This window comes from Buteo buteo, chromosome 14, assembly GCF_964188355.1.
Source record: "Buteo buteo chromosome 14, bButBut1.hap1.1, whole genome shotgun sequence".
NCBI lineage: Eukaryota > Metazoa > Chordata > Aves > Accipitriformes > Accipitridae > Buteo > Buteo buteo.
This window is the reverse complement of record NC_134184.1, coordinates 33,994,178-34,012,423: the sequence shown is the minus strand read 5'-3', so window position 1 is coordinate 34,012,423 and position 18,246 is coordinate 33,994,178. Positions and strand designations below refer to the sequence as shown.

The 18,246-nt window shown below is 41.0% G+C and overlaps 1 protein-coding gene and 1 long non-coding RNA gene across 13 annotated transcripts in view; one reads left to right on the top strand and one right to left on the bottom strand.

Moving 5' to 3' along the window:
* The window catches only part of LOC142039602 (uncharacterized), a 90,239-nt gene that overhangs the window by 5,463 nt on the left and 66,530 nt on the right, over positions 1–18,246 (bottom strand). The gene's annotated exons all lie outside the window — the stretch shown is intronic.
* LOC142039601 (uncharacterized) overlaps positions 1–18,246 on the top strand; it is a 69,141-nt gene that overhangs the window by 5,700 nt on the left and 45,195 nt on the right. For 5 of the 12 annotated variants that reach the window (XR_012652967.1, XR_012652972.1, XR_012652970.1 and 2 more), the window contains exons 3-8: positions 1,340–1,420; positions 2,701–2,817; positions 3,199–3,283; positions 3,761–3,825; positions 4,543–4,636; positions 8,534–8,585. Coding sequence is in view for 2 of the 12 variants with exons in the window: in XM_075046338.1 (XP_074902439.1) it covers positions 4,614–4,636 (23 nt within the window). In the remaining 10 variants the exon portion in view is untranslated. Of the gene's footprint in view, positions 1–852; positions 1,080–1,339; positions 1,421–2,700; positions 2,818–3,198; positions 3,284–3,760; positions 3,826–4,542; positions 4,637–5,250; positions 5,997–8,533; positions 8,782–18,246 lie in introns of those variants that run through there. The other 7 variants (XR_012652973.1, XR_012652975.1, XR_012652976.1 and 4 more) reach the window with 4 other exon arrangements.

Here is an 18,246-nt window from a genome sequence, read left to right as displayed (position 1 = left end):
ATGAGGACAAGCTGAGAGAGCTGCAACTCTTCAGTCTGGAGAAAAGAAGGCTCAGGGGGAATCTTATCAGTGTGTATAAATACTTGATGGGAGGGAATGAAGGGAGCCAAATTTCTCTGTAGTGCTCACTGACAGGACAAGAGGCAATGGGCACAAATTAAAACACACAAAATTCTAGCTGAAGACAAGAATACACTTCTCTACTGGGAGGGTGGTCAAACCCCGGCACGGGTTGCGCAAAGAGGTTGTGGACTCTCCATCAGTGGAGATACTCAAAACTTGACTGGACACATTCTTTGGCAACCTACTCTAGCTGACCCTGATTGAACACAGGGGTTGGACTAGGTGATCTCAGGAGGTCCCTTCCAACCTTAATATTTATGTGATTTCTGTGAAATAGAAGAAAGTATAGAATGATGGTTCACAATCTGTCCTAGGTTCAATTCTAACTACTGTTTTTGTCACCAAGAACTTGGAAGTATGTAGACAGCACAAAGCTGAAACAGATGGCAGTTGTGTTGGAGAAAAGGCTAAAATTGAAAGTGGCTTTGACTTAGAGAAACTTAGAGAAACAGTTTAAAAAAATAGAATGGAATATAGTTTGTAAAATTAAAGATACTGTAGTTAGGAAGAAGTGTTAGCACAGCTGAAAGACAAAGAACAACCTCCTAGGTGTCAGTTCTTCAGAAGAGGATTTGAGATTTATAACAGATCAAAAGCTGAATAGGGACCAACAGTGTCATACTTCATTTTTAAAAAGGCAGATGTTATACTGAGGTGTTCAAGCAGGAATGTGGACTTTCAGACATGAAGTAATTCTTTTGCTCTAATGCAGGATCCCACTTGGAATGCTGTTTCCAGCAGTGGGCGCTGCAGTTCAGGAAATGTGTGGACCGACTGAAAAGAACAGGGAGAAGAGAAGAAAAAGCATAACCTATGAGAAAACACTGAAGCAATAAGAGTTTAGTCCAAAGAAGACAGGAATGAGTAGAAGAATGGGACTGTCCATTTGGTTCTCAAGAAGTCATTAAATTGGCTCAGCCATACTGTGTGAAAAGTACCCATCCCCTGAGCTTTGTGTAAGAACAACCATACAGATTACAAATATCTGGATGGGACTAATGCCTGCAGCTGTAAATAGCTATGCATTTTGAATGGGAGCAGGGAACATAATCTTGAAATTCCTTTTAAAAAAAAACAAAACACATTGAACATTCCTGAATGAGTAGCTTTGAAACAGCAGACTAAATAGCAGTGTCCTAGCAAAAAAATCTCTGCTTTTTTGTAACAAGGCTCACAGAATTAAGTCTTCTGGTCTTTCTTGTTTGTGTTATAACAGGAAAAAACCAGCAAGCTGGAACACAATAAAACAAAATGAAAGGCCACTGTGTTCAGAAAGAACCAGAAACCTATGGCACAGGTAAGAAGAAGAAGAAGAAGCAGCAGCAATTACTCCGAATTGTTTATAAAGCAGCTAAAAGATAAATGTGATTCTAGGGTTTTTATCTGAGCAACAGCTGTGTTTCTGTTGTTTCCATTTTGTTGTTCACTTTACTGTTGACAAGGAAGAACTGGCTGCTGTCCTTTTGGCACTGTCAGTACTGCAGAGCAAGATTGGAGGGACAACATACTGCCTAATAGTGTAGTTCTACGTGATTTTACCACTGCATAATGGAACGGTGAAGGCGGAATCACTTTTTGAACTGAGCAAAAGCCTGTTAAAATAGTTTCAGTATAAAACTCATAAAATATTTATACTTTTTTGCTCAGCAGAATATGTTTGCAGGAAAAATTCTGTAGCTGTTGTTGCCAAATCACCTCCACTGGTAACGTGGTAGCCAGAGACCCAAGCAGTCCCTCCTAGGAGAATAACATTAGCCTTGACTCAGCAAGTGGAGTGACTTGGTATGTGTAGCTCACAGCACTTATTAAATACTCCAGTTTTCTGCCAAGTGCTGTTTGATTCACAGACTTTTCCCCCAGCCACCTGGGGAGGGACAATCCCTGCCTGTTATTACTGGGCAAAGAGGAAAGCCTTTAGATCTTTTTATGATAAGAATTCAAGCAGATGGCTGCTAAGCCACTTTCTTCCTAGAACCCATTTCAGTAATTTATAATCATTGTGGATTATGCCAGGCTTTTGCTTGGCATTTCAAAAAGAGGCCAGGAACTGGAAACCATGCCACACAGGGTACTTTTGCCTGGCTGTTGAGTAACTTGGCCTGGTGGTGCAGCTTTGTTCACTTTCAGTGCCAAAACTGTTGGCTAACATAAGTGGAGTTCTAAAGATTTGGTTAGTAGAACTGAGCCATGGACTTTGTCTGAAACTGTTCAGTCACATCTATGAATAGTTCTACTGTGAAAACCCTTTTGCTGAAAGAAGAGTTTACTCTGCATGCTAAAGTAATTGTGCAATAAAAATGAATGAAGGAAAAACCCCTACTGAACAAGTGGAAGAACACTTTTCGCAAGGGGCTGGTAGGATTAAAGAGGGTTTATAAAATAATCTCCCAAAAAGGAGTGATATGTGCCTTGTCACATGACACATTTAAAGCTGCAGATGAGTTAAACCTATTGAAGTGTAGCTGGACACAAGTTTGGTAGCATGTGACCTGTTTCCTTCTGGGATTCATTGTGCACGTGGAAGGAAAAAAAAGATACTATGTTTGCAGTTCTATTCCAAACCTCTTGTTTTGACAGGTAGAGCAACGGTCCTTGGAAATTCAGGACAAAGGCCGAGTTACCTGTCCAACTTGCTGGGCTATGGTGAGAAAGACTGTAGAAGTACTGAAGAAACACATGGTAAATTGCGGGCAGGTAAGAACACAAGCGATGAGCAACGTTTTCTTTACTCCTCTTCAGCTTACTGATAGAAAGGCCTGCACACTGTTTTGTGTTGCATTTAAAACCAGTTTCGTATCATCGTATCTCTAAGCAAGAATCCTTTATACATCTGTAAGAGGCTGTGCTTGGTGCTTCTTGCCTAGCCTTTTGCTGGAGGTTTGGGGTAGTGAACAAAGGTGTAGCTTTTTCATTATTCCCCTAAATATTAGGGTCCATAAAATCTCTTCAGTTCTTAATGGCCAGTTACCAGGCCCAAATAAAATGTGTCTGCTCTCCTGCTCCTTTCTCCCAAAGAGTTTCCCACTGCTTTGGTTAATTTACAGTTACACACCCCATGTCCTTGTTTATTTCTAGGAAATGTTCACGTCGTCACTGTGGGAAGCAGCTGAAGTCTTTAGGAGGGATGAAATATCATGTCACAGCAGACCACAACAATCAGGTAACACAACTACTGTGCATCTAAAAATCCTACAGGCAAGACAGTCTTTTGTTCCTTCCCTGGTGCACACAGAAACAGAACATGGTGTGGTTTTTTTTCAAATGTTGTAGCTGTTCAAATCTTGCCTATCTGTTACTTTTCCTGTGAAATTTGATATCTGAAAAAACAGTAGAATGTTACCAGAGATGGTAGGCATGCTACATCTTAGAAAGGGGGGATGAATTTCTGTTTAGGCTGGTTATATGGCACACATAAAAGGCATTCTCAATCAGAAGAAAAGTGATTGCTCTCATTAGGCTGCAATTTTCAGTCTTTTGCTAAAAAGTAGGAGTTTTTCTACATCCAGAGCAGACTAGATTTCAGTTCTTTGCAAGGTCAAAAGTAAAAAGGCAAAAATAGCAGTTCAGTTCTTGTCTCTATTTACTGTAAAGATACTAACGATACAATCTGTTTTTCCTCTTTGCTATTACTTTACAGAAGGCTATGTCTCCTGTTGTAGTTGTGAAGAATTAGAACTTTGAAAAGGTCATTTGGAAGTTTGGGTAAGGTTTAGATAATTCATTACTGTTATTTTTTACATAGTTCCCAGTGCTGTGGTTTCTGAACCTACAGCTGTACTAGTAAATGAAATAGGGCAGGGATGATGTTCTGCCCCTGAGGAACAGGTCTGTCACTCAGTTCTAACTTTGTATTCAGTCTAGGTGTGGTATTATTATAAGGCAGTGTAGGAAATAATATACGATAACCATCAGAGAGAGAATAGAGAAGAACTTGAGCTGTAGTTTAGCATAGATGAATAACCGTTACAGGCAGTTAGTCTGCTTAGCTTTAGTTAGGCTAAGTGGAAATAGTAGGACCAGTAAATGTTAAAGATGCATGACAGAGATGAGTAAGTACTTTACACAGGCAGAAGGGGAGGAAAGTAATTATGGAAATACATACCCTTGTCCTTCCCAGCAGCTATAGCTTGGAACCATTTCTTATCAAGGTTTTGTTCATAGATGGCTATCTAAATGTTAAAACTCTTATCTGCAAAGTGGTTTTCAGGCAGTTTACTCATTTTAAAGATAATTCAGTTGTTCTGGGATATAGACAGTGATCATTGTATTAGCTACACTTCTGTAAAATCATAAGTTGCAGAGATTGAATTATTTTAGGAGTTTTCCTTCAGTAGTGTGTTGAGTAGTGAATTCCCTATGAGAAGAACTGTAAATGCTGAGCATGCTGTGTCTTTCTTTCATCTTTCTGCTGTACTTTAGCCAGTCTTGAAGGAGGGAGGAGAACTGGATGAGCAGCTTGAGTGAGACCACCTTTGGAAGGTTTGAAGCATATGGGAAAACTAAAGTGTACGAGGTAGGTATGCTGCATTGTGCTAAATATCCTGAATTAAACAGCAGCAGATGCATGAACATAAAGTATTATGAGAGTTCTGCTGTGTATGCTTTGGTGTTGGCCAAAGGTGGATTTGTTTCAAGATCCTAGCTATGCTTTTAAGACAGAGTATCATAGAATCATAGAATGGTTTGGGTTGGAAGGGACTTTTAAAGGTCATCTAGTCCAACACTCCTGCAGTGAGCAAGGACATCTTCAACTAGATCAAGTTGCTTAGAGCCACGTCCAACTTGAGCTTGAATGTTTCCAGGGGTGAGGCATCTACAACCTCTCTGGGAAACCTGTTCCAGTGTTTCACCCTCATTGTAAAAATTTCTTCCTTACATCTAGTCTGATTCTACCCTTTTTAGTTTAAAACCATTACCCCTTGTCATATTGCTACAGGCCCTATTAAAAAGTGTGTCCCCATCTTTCTTGTAAGCCCCCTTTAAGTACTGGAAGGCCACAATAAGGTCTTCCTGGAGCCTTCTCTTCTCCCAGCTGAACAATCCTAACTCTCTCAGCCTTTCCTTGTAGAAGAGGGCGTTCATCCCTCTGATCATTTTTGTGTCCCCCTTCTGGACTCACTCCAACAGGTCCATGTCTTTCCTGTGCTGAGGACTCCAGAGCTGGACGCAGTACTCCAGGTGGGGTCTCAGAAGAGTGGAGTAGAGGGGCAGAATCACCTCCCTTGACCTGCTGGCCAAGTTTCTTTTGATGCAGCCCGGATATGGTTGGCTTTCTGGGTTGCAAGTACACGTTGCCAGCTCATGTCCAGCTTTTCATCCACCAGTACCCGCAAGTCCTTCTCTGCAGGGCTGCTCTCAGTCCCTTCATCTCCCAGCCTGTATTGATACCAGTGGTTGCAACAACCCATGTGCAGGACCTTGCACTTGGCCTTGTTGAACCTCATGAAGTTCACACGGAGCCATTTCTCGAGCTTGTCTGGGTCCCTCTGAATGACATCCAGTCCCTCAGGCACATCAACCACACCACTCAGCTTGGTGTCATCTGCAACTTTGCTGAGGGTGCACTCTGTTAAGGGAGAAGATGCTGCCCAAGCATTCACACACCATCCAAGACTTTTAACTGTTAGGACTGGAGTCCCTTTTCAGTGGGCAACTCCAGTCAGCTGACAGGTGTGCCTTTTGACTCCTCACACACACACACACGCACCCTCAAGCGCTGCTTCTTCCCTCAGGCTCAACCCTAGGTTTCCCGAAGCAGAATCTCTAATCAAGGCCTTCAAAATAAAAAGTGTAATTTATTCTATCTATGGTGTAAAAATTTAGACAGCTCCACCTGGGTGCCTCCAGAGAGGGACCCCTAACACTAACATCCCCTGGCAATTACACCCTTACAATCCAAATTCCCAACCCTCACACCATAGTCTAGTCTAATAGTAATACTTGGGGCTGGGATCATCTTATCTCTCATTGAATCCTTTTTCTCATCTCTAGGCAGGTTCTTTCTCTTTCCTGTTTTTAGGCTAGATGTTACTTTTCTCCTTTGCCTCGCTCAAACTGTCTCTGGGGCTTTCCAAATCTTCCTGTTCCTCCAGTGAGAGAATAGGTCAACATAAAGCAAAAGTATTATGCAAGCTATGAGTTCTGCTTTATCATGAACAACTACTTTTAAGCAGCTAAACAAAGTCCTTAAAGCCCTCCAAAACATATTAACAGTCTCTGTAATTTATATACATTCCTGTGCTATTATAGCCACACAATCTTAGCCATTATTGCCACGTGCTGTTTACATCTTGTTCAGGTGTGCTCTGCATGCTCATGTAGCTCAGCTTTGCCACCTTCCACAACAACTCGATCCCACTATGTCATTGATGAAGATATTAAACAGTACTGGTCCCAATACGGACCCCTGAGGGACACCACTCATCACCAATCTCCATCCAGACATTGAGCTGTTGACCACTACTACACTCTGGATGTGACCATCCAGCCAGTTTCTTATCCACTGAACAGTCCATCCATCTCTTTCCAATTTAGAGAAGGATGTTGGGGGTGACTGTGTCAAAAGCCTCACAGAAGTCCAGATAGATGACATCCATAGCAATCCCCTCATCCACTGGGGTAGTCGCTCCATCATAGAAGGCCACTAGGTTGGTCAGGCAGGACTTGCCCTTGGTGAAGCCATGCTGGCTGTCTCGAGTCAACTCCCTGTCCTCTATGTGCCGTAGCATAGACCAAGAAGTACCAGAAAGGCAGTATCTGATGCTCTCCCATCCTTAGTCTTTCCACAGAGAAAACATATGGAGAGTAGGAAGAGACAAAATTATGTGAGCCAAGTCATTTCACTCTTTGGCTCTTCACCAAAAAAAAAAAGAAAAAAAAGAAAAAAAAAAAAAGGAAAACAGCTGGCTGGGTGAATATACTTTCACAGAATGAGCTATGCCACTTAACAGTCAGAGGTCTAGGTCTCCACCAACCCAGGTCCCAGTAAACCAGGTATTCATCTGCTAAAAGCAGGCCTGTCTTAAGTTAGGTCAGGGAAGGAAGTAGGACACGGGAATAGAGCCAAGAAACGACTGTAAAATTTTTATTTCTGGCTTCCCACCCTTCCAGGACTCTCTCACAACCCTGGTTGTGAAGTATTTTGGCACAAACCCTCAGTGAAGTATTTTGGCAAAGACGATGCTCACAGAGCCTGGGATGTGAACTGTGTGGGCTGCAGCCAAGAGCCCCTCGGTGTGGCTCCCTCAGCCTTGCCTTGTTTTATCTCTCCCTCTGTCCCTGCCCCTGTCCTTGGGATGGCCTCAGGGTCCTGTTGGTAGATCCAGGGGTAACCAACTAGTTTGCATACTCATGGCACTATTCATCTGAACAGTGACAGTTATTAATAGCATCATCAGTTATCTCCTGTGTCATTGTGAAGAACATGCTAGAAGTCATGGAAAAAAAAATAACCTGGTTAGCATTTGGAATATCTGAAATAATTTGAAAAATTTTCCAAAACGCTCTTAGGGAATCTGGGCTGATGTGGGTGCCATACCCTATTGCCTTACACTAATCATTGCTGTGGTGGGTAATAAAGTTTCAAATGTACTGTTTAATTTGCAAATGTCTAGTGCTGAGTGATGGAAGTTGTGATAGATATTTAGGTTATTAAACATTGGTAGAACACTAGGTATTAAGTCTCTGTGTAGTAGAAAATGGCTTGTTTTTTCATTGAGATTTAAAATTTCAACTATTGCTTTTAAACATCTGTGTCTCAGTCCAACTTAATTCATAATTCTATTACGTATTTTGTAAGAAACATTCATGTAATAGATTTGATGTATTATTACCCTGTGTAGTTGGCAGAGACAATGTAACTGTTACGATGCTTCACAGAAACACTGCAAATATAACAGACTCATAAATTACTTCTCATTGATGTAAAAATCCCTTCCCAGTTAAGTACACCTGTGCTGTGAGAATACAGAATGGCACACATTTCCCTGGTAGCAAGTAGAAAAAATGCATAGTCTACCGAAAGACATACTGGCAATTAGTCTGCTGAAGGGTTAACTTTTGCAAAGTAATACTAATTCTCTCACAATTCTTAGAAAAATCTCAGTGTTTAGAACCAAAAAAAAAGGACATTCAGTTAAATTTATAATAGAGAAAAAAAGAAACGCTGCATCACTGTCACTTGCATAAGCTATGCTATTTGTTGGTCCGACCCTTAGGAAGACACAAAAGAGACCGCTATTCTCATCACCTTTGTTGGCTATAGAAGAACTCGGCTGTGTAAGCCAAAATTAGACATATCAAAGCACCTTTGATCACTTCATTGTCTGTCAAGTCCTCTCCAAAGCCAGCACTGTCTGCTGTAATGGATTGTATTACTTTCAAATGTCATATTTAATGTGTGTTTCTTCAGATCCCTGATACTGAGGTGCTGATGGCATAGCACAGTGCTGAGAACCTTGCAGGTGGGTCTATTAGTTTCAGTGTGTTCCTGTTTCTCAACACCATGTGGTTTAATTGCAGAATTGGTGAAGCAAGGGCATCGCAAGAATTCATCTGCGTTTTTCTGTATGTGTTCAACCACAGAGTCATCCTGCAGTGTAGGTTTGAATGAGTTATGGGACCATAAAAAAATACTTCAATTCGCAAGGCTATCAGCTCTTTGTCATGAAACAAAAACACCTGCCGGAAGAGTTTTATTCTTGCTTGATAATCACAGCACAAATAGGCATGGGACAGAGACATCATTTAAAGGGATATTTTTATGCAGCAGGCATGCTGCAGAGCATCTGAGGAACAATAGTCTAAATTTAGTTACTAATTAGAAAAACACTTTTCACAGATGTCATTAAGCACCCAACAATCTGGGAACTGTCTCTTTTAAAAAGGGAATGTTATACCCATTAGTGAAGTACCCACCACAGGGTTTGACTTCTCTTGTCCAATAGCTCCAGCAATGGGTCATTGCTCATGTAGGTAACTTCTTGGTTTCCACTGATAAAATTAATTCTTAGTTATCTTGGGCTAATACTGAAATGTTGTTCTTGGTCAGAAATCCCACTGAAGAAACTGCAGAAATACATGAGCCAGCATTCTTCCATCACTTTCCAGAGTTCTACAAAATTTCCTCTTTATCTTCTGTCTTTCAGAATTTCATTTCATATTTTTCTCCAATAATACGTGATTCAGAAACTTCCTTTTTCATACATAAGAGCTAAAATGCTGAGGTATTCACATGGTTCCAGCAGGCAGGTCCCTGAGAAGTCATTTATAGCATAAGTAAAATAGCAAAGTTGACACCTAGAAATGATTAAGTAAGTTGCAATAAAACTGCAGTATGGGGAATGGGATAAAAGTCACCAGTGGTGGGAAATGGCTTTCTGTGTCACATGAAAAATCGTGAGTTTTCAAAAGAAAAGAATGTCTCAAATATTTTAACTGAGAGAAAAAAACTGTTGTTAAATGTTACAGTAATCATTTATGTGAGTTGTGGTTCAGTGGCCATATGCACTCAGTTTTTTCTTTGCACTGGGTCATAATTCCCATGGCGTCTCATTTTGGAGAGAAAAATGGCTCAAGAAACTTGGGAAGGATTGTATGCCACAGGCACATTACAGGAAACGTAAAGTGTACCTGCATACCCTGGAAATGGAAAAGTGCAAGGACATGGGACATCTGTTCTGCAGCACTACTGAGGCACACTAGTTACACATACCCTGAAACACTGGGTTCTTGGCCAACTCTTCATTCCAAGCTTTCATTCTTAGGCTCTCACTTTTCCAAAGAAAAACATGTATTATGTATGGGAAAACTTGCCCTTTCAGGAAAAAAAAAAGGGGGGGGGGGGGGATCTTTAATTTTGAGATTGGAGAGAAATTATTCAGCTAGCGTTGGAAAATCTGAATTGACACCCATCAACAAAATCCATGCCTCCTTCACTTTTTGAGGGTTTTTTTTGTTGTGGTTTTGGTTGGGTTTTTTTCCCAGTTCTAAGCAATTTCTATGAATTTCCAGGTATATTGTTGAATCTATTTTAGAAGGAACTCACTGAAACAAGGATATGGTAAATACTAAACAAAGGATTTAGGATCTGTCTTCAGGGTCATGGAAATGGGAAATATTTGTAGACCAAGTCAATCATACTTCTTAGTGAGATGAAAAATGCAAGAATTTAATGATTATTGATTCTTAAAAATCCCAGAGACTTGGTCTGGCAGTGGTTTACTAAGACACTTAGGCTAAGCTGGTTGTGCAAGCTTCCCGTGTAGTTAATGGAGACAGAAAGGTACCTTAAGAAGGAGATTCATCCTACCTTCTCAGATATCTGTTCTAGATAATCTGGGTTAAATACCCTGTTTTAAGAGCCATTCAGGACCATTCACTACGGAGGTAATTGGGAAACAGTGAAAATTTTTGCTCACTGTTTGTATAGGAAACACTTCTGGATTTCCTTCACTCAAAAATGCTTCAATGCTAATGTTTTGCTGACGGAAAATCGTGCGCTTTTCCATTGTCTGATAATCACAGCTCTCTCCAGGGACACATTCCATACAAGTAATTTCTGAACATGTGATCAGCTATGTCTGTTCATTCAGGTTTTCTTTCATGGGTATCCAGCCTGCATTTTTACCTCATCTATACAGAGCTATAATTTAAGTAAAGACAGCAACATGTACCTGCACTTTCTACTTTTGGAGATATCTTTAAAAAGAGTTTTCTCTGGTTTAATTTTAGCAGTTTAAAGTTAAAATTAATCTGGTGCAAATCTTCCTAATTATTGGTCTGGGGATTCTTTAAGATGAGCTGAAAGGACTTAATCTTTGAAATCTGAGGCATGTTGCTTCACCACAGTTGTTCACGCAGATCCAGCAGTATCGTTTCTGTTCCCTGGCTTCAAACATTTCGGCAAGTGTCAAGTGTTCAAGGCATAATTTCAGTATTGGAAAATTCACTTTATTTCAGTATTTGCTTACACAGGCAGTCACCTCAGTGAATATTCTGGCTTCTAAAGCCATTTACTAGTATCCTCCCTGAAAGCAAATCCAAACTCAATCAAAGAGGATTAGCCCTCTCTGTCCTGTGAGGTGGCTGTTCTGCTCCTAGCATTTTTCATCTCACTTGCGGCTTTCAGTTTTTGAGATTCATGGCTCAGTTGCCGTAGGAGCCAAATTCATATATATGTTGTATGCAAGAAACTCAGTAAGAGAAGAGAGACTAGGTTGTCTGCTAATATAAACACAGCTGTGTATGGTAAGTGGCACATAGTTGTTTACATCCAAATTCAGGCTATCATACAACAGACAAAATAAATAAAAACTTCAAAACAAAAGAAAATAAAATTGTAATTGTTTTTGCCATTTCCTTTTACCTAAAAATACTTATGCAGATGCATATTTTGGGATCAGAAAAGAAGATAAGAAATAATTTGCACACTTTCACAGGAGTATCATTTAATTATGTTTCAAGTCCTTGTATCACTTCAGTAGTCACAGGAGGGACTGAAGAATTTCTGGGAATGTGTGTGATGCCATAAAAGACTAAGTGATCATCTTCCACCCTATTTTTCTTACATTTTTTTGTACGTGGCCTGTGAGTATATTAGATGAGAATTTTGTACATAGTTTTTTCTCAGAAATCTTTGCCAGCAGTTAACACTAGCTTTCTACAACCATTGTGCTGAAAAAATCCAATGAAAATGCTTCCAGTCCCAAGAGAGAATAGTGTTTCTTGTCATTCTTACTTATCGGAATGAGCACTTATTTATCAAAATGAGATAGCAGTACTCATTATTCAGAATAAGACATCAGCAACACTGTGTATATTTAAATAAATTCACCAGACTACTGGAAGCAGTATAACTTTGTTACTACTGGATTATATTAGACTAAATAGCTGTACTAGTTCAAAATTAGCTTGGGTAGCTAATATCACTGCGGCACGCAGAACTAGCCCACAGCTTATGTCCTGTGCATGCAGTCAACACCCTAACGCTATCTGTTATGGTACCAGGGAGAATAATTACCAAAAGAGGACCTCAAGCATGTTAGTATTTCTTAAGGAAGGCTGGTGAAAAATGTTTCTAGATTAATTTGCAGATTAAAAGAAAAAAATTAAAACAATCTTCCACTTTGTCTGGATCTTCAGTTCTGCCTTCCTTGGCAGATCTTTGAACTGCTTTGATACTGGGAGGAGCAATGGCCTGGTGAGATCTAGAGTCTCCTTCTCAAATTGCTCTACTGGGTCTTCACAGGGATCCCCAATGTTAGTAACGTCTTCTTCCTAACAGAGCTATGGAGCAGTTTTGAGGATAGAGCTACACAGCAGTAACAGCAGAAAAGGTGAAAGCAATATAAGTTTACTAAATTTAATGTAGGTTCAACATTTTTTTTTTAATTATAATGAGAATTAAGCAATTTGATAACCGTATTTAATAACATTGTACAAAGCCTACTGGGGGGTTAAAAGCTGTAGCTGACCTGCCCACCAGTGATAGGACTAAACGAAGCAGCTGAACCAATCTAACATCTCACTGCAAGCCACAGGGATTGCCTTACCCCCCTTTTTCCCTTCCCCTTGCATCTCTCCCTGTATGCGTCCTTCCAGCTTTGCTATACTTCCTTTCTGTTGATGCGGCTGTCACTTTCTTCTGACCCGGTACTGAGTCCTTTCAACTTGAAAGTGGTCAGAAAACTGTGCTTGGTTTGGGGTTTGGGTTTTTTTTCCTTGAATTAATTTTCAGCTAGATCAGTGAGCTGATCTTGCTCAGCATGCAGTCAAAGGAGCATTAGGGCCAATATAAGGAAGGGAGCAGATTAAGCAGTCATGGTGAGGGCAAAAAGGAAGAAAGGAAAAGAGAGATGAGAGAGCTGGACTGCTCCTTTCAGGGACAAGCAGCCATCAGGTCAACTCAGCTCGGCTGTGTAGTCTAACCCCATTCCTTATTAATGGGGTTAAATAAGCTACCTTATCAGCAGCACTATTTCAACCTAAATTGCAAACTTTGATTAGTTATTTAAGTGGAGTGATTTTCATGTTCAAAAGCCTGCTACTCGTCAATCAGAAGTTTATTGTTACTTCTCCTATCAGTATGCTGATGGTGGGACCAAGGATCTTGGTCAGACATGCTGGATACTGCAACTCTTTATGAGAAAAATCATCCCAAAAGAACTCACAGGCTGTCCAGTTAGGATACTGCACCTGAAATCTTCCTCTGTTTTGCATCCTATTTCACCTAGGAGGGAATCCCTCAGGCCCCTTTTGAAGCCATGTTAAAAAGCCAGGCTTGGTTTGAGATGGTACAGACAGACTGGTTGTTCTTGGGATCCCTCCAATGTAAAACTGAACAACTGGGTGTCATGGACTGCAGTGTAACACAGCAAAACTCTCTGCTGTAAAGGGAGCTGGTTCTGACAGTCCTATCTATAGGTGTACTCAGGCAGAAGGCTGGTGATAGTAAAAGCTGGATTTCATAGGAATTTCATTAAACAGAGAACACTGAGCAGCATCCATCTACTCCAGAGGGAATCCTTGGTCCACTGCAAGAGGGGAAAATGGGTTGAACAATTAGACAGAGATACATCTCTGTCTAAATTTAGTTTTGGAGATAATATAGGTGTGTCTTCCGCTGCTTGTATTCCCAATGATTTCCCTGAAGCAGAATCAGTCTGAGTGGTGGTTAACACGTTATTCATGTGTTTATGTTCTCTAGAAACTATTTAACAGGTACTGGGGAAGAATCTAGCCTCTAAGGTTCTGGGCAAGTTACAACCAACTGTTTTTTCTTCCCTTAACCCTGTTCATTAAAGCAAGCAGAATAAGAGGAGAAACCTTTCCATTAAGTCATATGTCTGTCCAAAAAAGCTTTCACCAAAGATTCAGTGAATACAGTCAGGGCACACTTTTACACTGTACTGTGGTCTGTAAGAGGGCAGAAAAAAACACGCTTTGTTTTTCAAGAAACAAAGATGTGCATCAGTTGAAATGCAGTCCTTACTGTCATGGGAAAAAAAGCTGATAGCAGCAGGACAACATAAAAGGAGACTGCAGAAGAAGCACAGAAGCAGAAGCCTGGGGAATATAGACTGGCAATGGTGGTGGTTGTATTAGAAAAGTTGAAGGTATGGAGGAGGAAAAAAAAAAGCTTTAACTGGAGCTTACTGCAGACTATGGGGAAATGGAGCAGCAGATCAATAGTCACAACTATCTAGTGTTAGCAACAGTCCTGCTGTAAACAGGGCTTTGAACTAGATGGCCTCCAGATGTCCCTTTTAACCAACATTTCTGAGAATCTTTGAATTCTTGAAGTGTCAGATGAGGACATGCTGCCATTCTCTGAAAAGTACCAATACATTGCATGAGTTTTCAAAGACATCTCCTGATGGCCTTCATGCAGGGATCCTTCTCACCCAGAAGGGCAGCTCACAGAGGAGCAGGTGAGATGCACTACATGAATATGGGTAGGGATGTGACAGGGCTGAAGGTAGGCTGAAGGGAACAGATTGTTGGTGGGCTTTATAATGGGGTACAGAATTATTCATTTCTTGAAAAATGAGTAGAGAAAACTGGTAATTATTATGAGGTGAGGACCATATGGTGCTCTGTGGGCATGCCTGCCAGGTCAGTCCTAAAAGGAGAGGTTTCCAGATCATGTACTAATGCTGATAAGGGTTAGCATAAGCTGGCAACATGCTACATGATCTTCTCAGAAAGGCTGAAGTCTGAGCAGCTGGGGAAAGCTCAGCTGTAGCCTTTATGCTTCATGTCATCTTTGCAGATGAAGGATAGTGCACATCTATGAGGTCATTTGAAGACACTAGGTGTCTGTTAAGCCAGAATAGCATAGTCTTCCTGGATTGCAGAGTAGCCATAGCTGTGGTTTTCTGTTTCTCTGCTGGCCAAGGACAGGAGACATGGACCTCACTCAAATCCTGTCCCACCTCCTGATAGGACTCTTCTGCAGTTTGGGAGCTATTCAGTAGAGCTCTGTGCCCTTCCCTGGGGTGCAGAGCTTTCACGCCCTGCTCCTGAGAGCAGCTGAGAGCACCCTGAGCCCCTTTTCTTGTTCTTAAAAGTAGAAAGAGTTGCCAGAAGTGAAAAAAAATCTAGCAGAAAGGGATGATCAAGAATGAAGCCTGCCGAAGGCTGGTGTTCATTATGCATGCAGCTGTGAACAATTACAGTCACACCCACACACCATAATACACCTAATCGTGCCTTGTAGGCACAGCCCAGAGCAGCCATAAGATGCTCTCAGCCTCTGTTGCAAAAACCATTCCAATTACTATCAAATCTACTAGACATGCCACAACAGGCATTCAATCTCCTTTCCAGTATATTCCCTGATAACCCAAATCAATCGTGAATTTGTGATTTTGGTATTGCAGCATTTCAGCCAGTGAAGGCGGCAAAAGCTAATGAATGGAAAAATGTAAATACAATACCTCCTGTAGAAATCTGTATTTTCTGCAAGGGTTGTATATTGCCCCTCAGCCTAGGACCTGAGGGCTATATAAAGACTAACAGTTGCAGTGACATAACTGTAATTAATTCTGTAATTAATTCTGATGAGCTACTCAGACCAGCCTCCTTTGCTATATAAACTATGAATATAAATAGACATGATAGTCAAAGGTTTCATTTCTAGAACAGGGGAAGAATTTCCTAGCTCTCGGGTTTTATTTATCCTAATCATATCCCAGTTCAATTTTGGAGCAAGAAGTGGGGATATGCTATCTCCCCAAACTCTACATGACCCGCTTTCCATGCAAAGGAAACCAGGGTGCAAGAGGTGCAAGGAGCACCATGACCCAAGGTTATGCCCTGACACATTACAGTAGGTAGTCTCTACACAGCCTCCTAAGTAGGTAATTTCTTACAGACACTTAATTTAGGCATTATAACTTCTTTCCAAATTAACTGAAAGGGATATCATGTTCTCACAACAAGCTCTCCAAGTTGCTCATCGCTCTCTTCACTGTTACTCTGAGAAGCTGCTAAAATAAGCATTTAAAGATAGTGTCCTGAAAATAGCCCCAGGCACCTTCTGTAATGTCCCAAATGCAGGTCTCATCTTCCAAAGTCTCAAATGCAAGTCTCATATTTTTAGGGATAAGTTTTTTTTATATTATTACTTAACCTGTGGGTGGTTTAGGTAGGAGCTAGAGTCCTCCTCAGGAAATGGCAGACCTAGGCTCAATTTTTGTGTGCACAGATTCACATGCACAACTTCTATCCTACTACCAGTATGATTTATTTTACCAGGTTTCTAACTTAGCTTAGTGCCAGCACTCCCTAAATACTTCTTTGGGGCTGAGTAACTGTCTCAAGATGTATTTGAGAATCACTAAACCAAGTTAAGAGAGAATGGGTGCAAGAATGACTCTGTAGTTCAGGCGCTTGGCTGAAAAGGAGGGTCCTGGTTTCTGCTTTATGTTCTTACAGCTGTTCCTGGACTTTGTTCTAGTAACTAATATATAACTAATGTGCCTATCTAAGCAAGGGCTTCTGGGGACCATATTACAGAAGAGAAAGCTGCAGAAGGAAGAGACAGGATAACTTAAGGTACCCCTAGACCTCTGACTCACCAAATAGGTGAGATCAGACTAAATATATGGGACATGCTCAAAGACTGTGTTGTGCTGGAAAACTGTACACATCTACTGCTTGAGAACAGAAGTATGTAAAGAAATTCTTTCAGTAAGCTTGTGTTCCTGGCTTATTGCCCTGATGGCCCTCAGAAGAGCTAATCAAGAAATTTGAAGTGCTGCGGTGAGGTGAAATTTTGATTAAAAGCACAAGGTTGCAGAGGCTTGGTAGTGTTGAGGCACCATTTATGAGATGGTTGGGATAGGGAGAGTGAGATGTTCTGGAATTGGCCTTCGGCATGGGATAGGGAGAGCGAGATGTTCTGGAATTGGCCTTCGGCAATGCTATTTGGATACCGGCCACAATGTATATGGTCTACAGTAGCACTGTTTCATCCAGATCTTGCCTAGGCAACAACTGTGTTCCCCCATTATAGACTGGTGTCTTCCAGTAGGAGAACTGGGCCAACTCAAGACAACCATCACCAGCAGGGTTTGCTGTCAAGACAGCTGGTAGATGTGGTAATCACCCATACTCCTGCCTAGCAAACAGCATCAGCTGGATTTGAAAACCAGATAACCTTCTCACCTCTATAGATGAGCCCCCTCAGAAGAACTGCAGAACAATGGCAAACCAGTGTGGGGAAGCACCATGAATGCCATATAGCATTTCAGTACTCTTATGGCAGGGAGGAAGTACTTGTGCTATGTTTTCACCTGAGTTTGAACAAGACCACTGGAATGCCAGGATCTGAAAGCAGCTCGCTGGAGTTCAAAAGGAAAAGCTGGAAGTAAAGGACCACAAAGGCATTAAATGATTAGCTTGTGTTGGCACTGCCAGCCATGGCAGCAGATTGGATTTCCAGTATTAATGCCAATGTTTAATGAGAATACTGCAGCCTTTAATGCGATATAAATGGAGTTGATGTATTTGAATGAGATCAAGGGAGAATAAAAAGGCAGTTTTTGACAGCTCCTTTTCTAGCCAGTGCTGGCACCAAATTCTCCTCCATCCTGTCCAGCGTTCCAGCTCTTTTAAAACAATCTATGCTGTAGCCATGGTGCATTCAATATGTCACTGGTGACTGAAAATGTAGTCACTGGAGGTGATACACAACTCAACAGGCTGCAAGGAATCTGTTCTATGATTTATAAAAAGCCCACATATTTTCTGACTTAGCGTTCCCTTTATAAAAAACTGACTTGTTCTTTCTCACACTGAGAAGTTACTTGGACTTACTGAGTTCTTTGGAGAAAATATTTCCATTTAAATCTGTCTACAGTCATCAGATGAATTCTGAATATACACAAGGGAAGATTTTGTTCTTTGATCAACTTAAAATTTGACTGTGTTGACAGCAAGTTATGTCTGATCTCATTTACATCAGTGCATAATTCAGTTTGCTTCAAGTGGAGCTGCTCTGGTTTCACACCCGTGTATGTGTGAAGAGAGTTTGACCTTGCTTTTCAGGCTTTTACAGATAGTTGTTCTCAAATAATCTTTCTGCAGGCTACTCAAGTTTACTACTTCTATGCTGAATGA